The 8,432-nt window shown below is 53.6% G+C and overlaps 1 protein-coding gene across 1 annotated transcript in view; it reads right to left on the bottom strand.

Annotated features, from left to right (window-relative positions):
• Positions 1–908: 908 nt before the first annotated feature.
• The window catches only part of KIF7 (kinesin family member 7), a 16,687-nt gene continuing 9,163 nt past the window's right edge, over positions 909–8,432 (bottom strand). Inside the window, exons 11-20 of the mRNA XM_024766479.1 lie at positions 8,222–8,374; positions 6,765–6,967; positions 5,501–5,698; positions 4,973–5,098; positions 4,603–4,779; positions 3,271–3,486; positions 2,368–2,574; positions 2,004–2,202; positions 1,772–1,918; positions 909–1,568 (exon numbers count right to left, since the gene is read on the bottom strand). Coding sequence (XP_024622247.1) covers positions 1,195–1,568; positions 1,772–1,918; positions 2,004–2,202; positions 2,368–2,574; positions 3,271–3,486; positions 4,603–4,779; positions 4,973–5,098; positions 5,501–5,698; positions 6,765–6,967; positions 8,222–8,374 — 2,000 coding nt within the window. The 3' untranslated portion in view covers positions 909–1,194. The remainder of the gene's footprint in view (positions 1,569–1,771; positions 1,919–2,003; positions 2,203–2,367; positions 2,575–3,270; positions 3,487–4,602; positions 4,780–4,972; positions 5,099–5,500; positions 5,699–6,764; positions 6,968–8,221; positions 8,375–8,432) is intronic.

The raw sequence follows: 8,432 nt of genomic DNA, 5'->3' as shown, positions 1-8,432 counted from the left end.
CAAAATATACTAACAGCTCATGCAGCTCTATATAAAAAAAAACAAACAACCCAATCAAAAAATGGGCAGAACAGCTAAATAGACATTTCTTCAAAGAAGATATACAGATGGCCAAAACGCACATGAAAAGATGTTCAGAGAAATAAAAATCAAAACTACAATGAAGTATCACCTCACACCAGTCAGAATGCCATCATCAAAAAGTCTACAAACAATAAATGCTGGAGAGGGTGTGGAGAAAAGGGAACCCTCCTACAGTGTTGGTGGGAATATAAATTGACACAACCATTATGGAGGTTCCTTAAACAACTAAAAATAGAGCTACCATATGATCCAGCAATCCCACTCCTAGGCATATATCCAGAGAAAGCCATAATTTGAAAAGATACATGCACCACAATGTTCATTGCAGCACTATTTACAATAGCCAAGACATGGAAGCAACCTAAATGTCCATCAATAGAGGAATGGATAAAGACATGGTACATATATACAATGGAATATTACTCAGCCATAAAAAAATGAAATAATGCCACTTGCAGCAACATGGATGGGCCTAGAGATTATCATACTAAGTGAAGTAAGTCAGACAAAGACAAATATCATATGATATCACTTATATGTGGAATCTAAAGAAATGATACAAATGAACTAATTTACAAAACAGAAACAGACTCACAGACTTTGAAACCAAATTTACAGTTACCAAAGGGAAAAGGTAAGGGGAGGGATAAATTAAGAGTTTGGGATTAACATATACACACTACTATATATAACATAGATAATCAACAAGGACCTACTGTATAGCACAGGGAACTCTACTCAATAATCTGTAATAACCTATATGGGAAAAGAATCTGAAAAAGAATGGATATATGTATAACTGAATCACTTTGCTGGACACCTGAAACTAACACAACACTGTAAATCACCTATACTCTAATATGAAATAAAAATTTTTTAAAAAGCCAGAAGGTAGCAATTGGGTATTGCAGCTTAAAGGAAATGAATGGTAGGAATCTGCATCTTTTTTAAACAGTTCTGGGCTGTGGCCCAAATTTGTTGACTCCAATTAGAAAAGTCAGGACCTGATTTAGAGTTTGAGGTAAGGACTCCTTCCCAGAAGGGAGCATTGACATCACAACTTTCAGCAGGCTCCACATCTCCCTCCAAGCCCAGCTCTGCCCCAAGAGCCTACAGGGGGTTTTTTCTGACATCAATCATCCCTGGGCTGGTCCTTCGCAGTTCCCGCCGGGGCTTGGGCAAGGGCCCGAGGTTCCGGGGCAGACCCATCTCACCCACAGGTAGCATCCGCCCCACCAAGGGTTCAGCGGCCTCCCGCTGCCGTAGCTCCTCAGGGGAACCCTGCTCCTCGCTGCACAGGCTCGAGCGTTTCCACGTCAATGGTAACGGGGCATGTACCAAGTCCCGCATCTCCTCACGGGCGCGGGGCACACCCTCAGTGACGGGGGCCTGCCACAGAGGCTCAGGTGCTGGGTGGGGCTCGTCTTCACTTCCAGGGGCTTGTCTGTTCTCTGGGCACAGGGTCCTCTTCTCCCCACCTGTCACTGGGAATAACAACATCCTTGTCAGAAATGGAGTAGCAGCACCTTCCTGAAGTCCTAGCTTTCCAATGCCCCAGTGCAATAAGCAACATGTGAAATGATCCAAGAGCTGAAGTTAGAGTGGTTTCTAAGCTTTCTCCAAAACAAAGAAAACCTGACGTCATGGCAAAGCATTGGCCAGCTTGGTGACAGCACATAACAATTACCCCTGCTCTGGCCCGCAGCATTCAAACTACTGAGCTTCTGTTTCAGTTCCTGGTTGATCCACATGTGGCGGCCCAGCTCCTTCTCCAGAGCCTGAATTCTGGTCTCATACTGCCTCTTGCTGTCTGCTAACCCTTCACCAAGGTGGTCTGGAGGGAAAAGGCAGAAACAGGTGGCAAGGGGCTATGGGCAGGCAGCAGTCACCACGGCCTTTGCGGCAGGCCTGGGCCTCACCTCGACTCTGCTGGAGGAGGAGCTGGATGTTCTGCTCATGCTCCTTCTGCTGCAGGGTCAGCTGGCGGTCCATCTCCAGGCGCTGCCGCTCTAGAGCCACCTCCAGCCAATAGACCAGCCTCTGCTGCTCCTCCAGCTGCATCTCCAGCTCCGAGAAGGCAATCTGCTGCTGGTGCTGCTCCTCTCGGAGCGTTACCACCTGTCCCAAGGCCCAGCCAGGCTCAGCCCCAGTGCCGGCTCCCTTCACCCAGGGGATCCTCAACCAGGGGCAGCAGGTATTTGGCCAACTAGCCACCAACATCATCAACCTTCTCCCACTGAGTTCCAGAAGGAGGAGTCAGGGGCTCGTGGGCCAGTGACCCACCTTGTCAAAGTACTTGCAGAGTAGGGCTCTGGTCTCCGAGGATGAGAGGTAGCTGAGCTTGGCCATGAGGTTCATCTCGCACTGGGACAGCAAGGAGGCCGAGGCCCGCAGCACCCGCTGGCGGCACGTGATGGCCTCGTTCTTGTACTCGATGGCAGCATCCAGGGCCTCGATGGCCTCGTCCAGCTGGAACAGCGTCCGCTCCTCCTGCGGGGACATGGGACGTGTGGAGGTGGAGCGCTGGCTTCCTGCTCCACGGAACACCCGCTCCCTGAACAGCAGTCACACGCAGCCATGACTCAGCCCGTACGTGTCCCCTCCTAGCGCAGAGTCAGCACATGGAGAGAGGGGCCCCTGGCCACTACGGCAGGAACAGGGACACTTCCATCTCAGCCTCAGCCCAGGGGGGTACAGGAGGCTGGGGCTCGCCAAGAGGCTGCCCTCTGGAGCACGTGGCCTCTGGCGTGACCTGCACTCGGGAGACCCTGCACTGAAGGGAAGGCGTGCTGGGACCACAGAGGCACCCAGGATCTGCTGAGGTCCGCTGCTCTTAACATGGGCTTTCTCTGCTGTCAGGAGGGCAAACCTGTGTGGCTGAGGTGTGCTGACATGGTCCCAACTCTCATCCCACGTTAGGGAGTTGAGAGGTGTGAGCACGTGATACATACACGAGGTCAACGTGCTGCAGGACGCGGAACGAGTCCAGAGTCCAGCTGGGCGGGACCGAGGGCAGCCAGGCCCCAGACGTGTGTCCCAGACATGGGGGCTGGAGGGGTGGGGGGGAGTGCCAGTTCTGTGCGTTCTTGGTGGGCTAACACCCGGGAGGAACGCGTGCGTGTCCAAAAGCAGCAAGGCCCGCACCCAGCGTGGAGCAGGCAGCCAGGGCCAGCCTGCGGGGCGCACCTCAGGCGACAGCAGGCTGCCCTGCCTCAGCTTGCCGTCAATCTCCAGCCGCTGCTTCAGCAGCGCGTCTTTCTCCTGGCGCAGGGCGTCAATCTCCCCACGGATCTGCTGCTGGCTCTGGGCGCTGCCCTGCCGCAGCTGCCCGCTCTTCTCGGAGAGCTCCTTCTCCAGGTGCTCTAGCCGGCTGGACACACGCACAATGTCCTCGTTGAGGGCCTGTGGGTGGCACAGCTAGCAATTAGGGAAGAAGCAGGCCCCATCCTCCCCAGGGCAACAGGGATGGCCCAGTCCCACCACGGGATGCTGAGGAGTGCTGCTCCGCGGGAGGCCTGACTCTCAGCTCTGCATAAGCCAGGGAGTGGGCACCTATGGGACCCGAGCCTCTGAAGAGGGGCCCCCAGAGACGGCCTGGAAGGAGGATACAGACAAGTTGAGGAAAGGGCAGTCCTGACAAGGAGGGAACAACCCGGGCAGAAACAGAGCGGGACGGTGGTGGCCTGTTACGGCGATGACGTGACTCCAGCCTGCGATGGGAATTATGGGGAACCAGTGGCCAAATCCCAAAGGCCCTTCTGGGAACCTGATGTGGGAGGAAGTAAGGGCTCTAGTGGCCGAGGGAAGTTCCAGATAATCCAGCTGAATCCTCTTGGACTCCATGAGGGCAGAAGTGAGTCTGGAACCCTGTGGGAATCTAGCCTGAGCACCCGCTCCTGGAACAGGCTCTGGGCTTTGTGTGTGACATACGCCTTCTCTGATCCTCATGACCACACTGTGATTCCATCTGACAGAGGAGGAAGGTATGGCTCAGAAGCTTCCTGCTCAAGAGGAGGCAATGAAGCCTAGCAGAGCTGGGTGGGGCCAGGTTCGTCTGCCTCCAGTGCCAGTGAAGGCTCTTCCTCTCTGGCCATACCACCTCTCCATACCTGTGGTTCCCTGTTCTGCCTGCACAGTCCAGAGCAGGTGGTTAATGAGGTAAAATGAATTGTGGGATAGATACTTGGAGAGGTTCTTCTACCCACACAGCAGCACCTGCATCACAGACACCCTAAAGCCCTAGAATTCTTGAGAGATCCATAGGATATAGCCTGACCTGGCTGGAACTTACCTGGCAGGGACGTCACCTAGAAGAACCGCACCTGTCTAGAACTCACCTGGCAGTGTTATCAACTGGAGAGATCTCACTTGGAAGGACCTCACCTGATGGAATCTCACCTGGCAGGACCTCACCCGGCAGAAACTCAACTGGCAGGCTCTCTCCTTGCTGGACTTCACCTGGCAGGGCCTCCCGTGGCAGGGCCTCATCGGGTAGGGCCTCACCTGGCAGGACCTCACCTGGCTGGACCGCAGGCGCTTGCTCTCCAGCCCCGTCTTCTCCTGCATCAGGGCCTCCTTCTTGGCCAGGATGGCCTCCCTCTTGTGGAGCTCCTCCCCTAGCTCCTCCAGCGCCCGCCGCTGCTGTAGGACCTTCTCCATCTCCTGGTCCAGCCACTTCTTCTGCTCCTCAATCTTCTGAGGGACAGTGGAGGCGGGGAGGGAACTCAGCTCTCACCTCTGGCTGCGTGGGTGGTGCAGGCGGCCACCCGGGTCAGGTGGGGAGAATGGTGTACCCACCATCTGACCCCCCGGGGACTCTAGCAACTGGCCAGGCTGCCCAGCCAGGCTGTGGGTGCCCCTGGGGGTGCAGGCTCAGCCCAGGCCCCACCTGCTGCTGCTCCAGGCTGACAACAGAGCCGTTGCTGCCGCTGCGCCGCTTCCTCTGAAATGCCGCAATCTCTTCTGTCTTGATCTTCAGGATCTTTTGCTGCTGCTCGTGCTTCAGCTCCAGCTCCTGGAGATGTGCAGGGTGAGAAGCTCAGTGGGCAGGGCCGTGAGTGGTACCCGCATCCTCCCAGAGCCTGTGATCCCCCAAGCCCAAAGGAGTGCCTACCCTGCTCCCAAGACAGCCCTGCGCAGCAACTCCCAGCCTCGCCACCCCCAAGTCTCGCTGGGGACCCGCAAACAGAAGCAAACATTTACAAGACGCCAGTCCCCTTATATAATTCATCCTACTGAATTCTCACCCTAGCCCTGAGTTTCCCATAACTCTCCTCATTTTCAAGTAAAAAATCAAACTCAGGGAAGCCAAGTGAGCCGCTTTATAAGGTCACGTGGCCGTAAGTGCTCCCCCGGCTGTGTGCCCCGCCTGGCCTCCTGGCTGGGACAGAGGCACCCCACCGCCCAAGCACCCGACCTTGACACGGTGCTGCCGCTTGTTCATCTCTGTCTCCAGGCGCCGCTTCTGCTCTGTCTCCTCACGAAGCCGCCTCTGCAGCTGCCCCTGCTGCTGCCGCATGAGCTGCACATTCCTCTCCAGCTCCTGCAGCCGCTTCTCGCTCTGGGCCGACAGCGACACCAGCCGCTCTGTCGCCTGCTTCTTCTCCTTCAGCACCTGGGACCAACACAGCCTCTGCTGCGCCACGCATGGGGGCTGCCGAGAGCCTGGCATGGTGCCGGGCACTCAACAAGGGCAGGCAGGACAGAAGAACGGCGCATAGAGGGACAGACAGAAGGGAAAACAGGCAGATGGATGACGGACTAATTAAAATATCAAAATTATAAGAATGTCAAGATACTACGACGCTTATTACGTACCAAGCGCTACATCAAGTGCTCTCAGTATACTAAATGATCCTAACAACCTGATGAAAAGGTTTTAAAGGCTTCCTACTTAACAGATTAGGAAACTGAGGCACAGAGAGGCTAGGAAACTTGACCAAAGACACATAGCTAGTAAATGGCAGAGCTGGGATTCAAACCCAAGCAGTCAAGGCTCCAGAACCTGTGCTCTTAATCACTCTACTGTACGGTCTCTTGGACACCTGAACTGAGAAAAGAAGGAATGAATAATGGATGGACAGCTGCAAAGAAGAATGGATGGCAGGGTGGGTGGACAGATGATGGGATCATATAAAGGTAAAAAACAGGATGGACAGATAATGCAAGGGTCCATCAAGGGGAATAGAAAGACAAATGAATAGACACATAAATGGACAGTTAGTCATACCAACTGATAAAAGGACAATCGGATGGATGGATTAGATAGACACATGGACTGATGGGTGGACAGACAGAGGGATGATGGTTTGGAGAGGTGGGTAAATGGAGAACAGATGGAGGGAGGCGGGGGGAGCTGCAGGAGGGAAGGCTGGTTTCTCCCGATGCCCACCCCTCACCCTCACTGGTCTCCTAGATGGTCTTCGGGCAGGCCCCACCTCCCTGCCTCTGCTGTGTTTAAAGCTGAGCCGACTCCCAGCACCGCCAGCTTCTATCTAATGCCAGCCTCACCCTGAGAGACCAGGAGGGTGTTAGTGCCACCAGCCGGGGCTGGGGCATGAGGGCCTGAGCACCCACAGGTTCCACAGTGAGCTTGGACTCCAGGGCTCACATGTCTTGATCCCAGGACCCCAGCCTGGGAGGCTGCAACCACCACCCCCAGGGTCCGGACAGGTCAGTACCTGCACTTGGCTCTGAGCAGCAGCAACCCTCTTGCGGAACTCCTGGAGCTGCGAACACTCGCTGGCGTCCTGGGGCTCCTTGCCCTCAAGCTCCCGCAGCTGCCTCTGGCCTTCACTCAGCTCAGTCCGCACCCGCTCTGCCTCCTGCTCCAGCTCCCGGATGCGCTGGCTGTGCTGGCGGTTCAGGGCCTGGGCCGCCTTCCCTGGAAGAAAAGGCGAGGGTCGTGTCAGCACAGCCCCTCTGCCTGAAGAGCACTGTAGTTCGTTCCCCTGGGAGTTTTTCCAGACCTCTGTCAGCCCTGGACACCTACATGGATTTTGCCACGACTCTGTACCCCTAGAACTGTGATTTACTTAATATTTTTCTTTAAATTGACACATTTTTTAAAATAGCCTTATCCATAGCAGTGACCCAGAGAAAATATGGGTTTACTTGTTTTACGTTTAACTAACACATGCTAAAGTAAATATGTAACTTGAGCCTGCATGCAACTAAGCCTCTAGAACTAACTTCCATTTGTAGGAAATATGGAGGACAGAGGGACAAGCTAAATGATACCACAGGAAGCTAACAGACAAAACCCAGGAACATTTGGAGTTTGGAACATTCTATAGGATGACTGTGTAAAGGTGAGAGAAGGGAGATTTCAGAGAACTAACGTGCAATTATAATGTGTGGACAAGCCCGGAGCTGCACACAGACACTGCTGAAAAGCTGCTTCTGCTCTGGGCATTGAGAGGGCATTCTGTTAGATGTGCTAATGGCATTTTGGTTAAAATGTTGAAAAAGAGGCATACTGAAAGGTGTAGGGATGAAATGACATGCTGTCCTGGATTTGCTTCAAAATATTTCAGCAAAGAAAAAAGGGAGAGATAAAACAAATGTGAGCAAAGCTTGGAAATGCTAAATCTGGTGACAGGGACTCTCATGTCTAGTTGAAACTGTTCCCAGTGCATTTTGGAATAAATAAAATTATAACTATTAAAATTAAAAAGCTCAACTAGTCACCACCAAAAATCATCCCCTGCTCGTTCACCAGTATCACCAGTAGTAGACGTAGATGATTTGGGGACGCTGTTTGCTCCCAAGGACCAGGAGATTCTGTGCCCAGTGTGGTGCCTGACACACAGCAATTGATTAATAATATTGGGTTGGCCAAAAAGTTCGTTTGAAAACCCGAACGAACTTTTCAGCCAACCCAATAATAAGAACTAATGCTTCCTGAAAGCCAGCCTAAGCACTTCACTTGAATTAGCTCATTTCAGCAACCTATAAAGCAGGTTCAGTTACTATCTCCATTTCAGAGAGGAGAAAACTGAAGCACAGAGGCATTATCCTACCTGCTCAAGGTCACATATCTGGAAGAAACTGAGCTGGTTTACCAAACCTATGCCACCTGGACCCCGCTCCTAACCACCCTCAGGTGGGAGGCCAGCCCAAAAGCCCTCCCCCTCACCTGTGCGGACCAGCTCGCCTATGAGCTCCTCCTTCATGCGGATGTTGATGGCCAGCTCACGGATTTTCTGCTGGGCTTGGGCCAGCCGCCACTCAGAGGCCATGGCAGTAGGGGCCTGGTGGGGCCGAACCAGGGCCTGGCTCCCACCAACCACTGTAATAGGCTGACTGTCAGGGCTGCTGACCCAGCTAACAGTCGGGGGTGGAGGGGA

This window comes from Neophocaena asiaeorientalis, unplaced genomic scaffold (genome assembly GCF_003031525.2).
Source record: "Neophocaena asiaeorientalis asiaeorientalis breed wild unplaced genomic scaffold, Neophocaena_asiaeorientalis_V1.1 scaffold346, whole genome shotgun sequence".
NCBI lineage: Eukaryota > Metazoa > Chordata > Mammalia > Artiodactyla > Phocoenidae > Neophocaena > Neophocaena asiaeorientalis.
The sequence above is the reverse complement of the archived record's forward strand: the minus strand, read 5'-3'. Positions and strand labels throughout refer to the sequence as shown.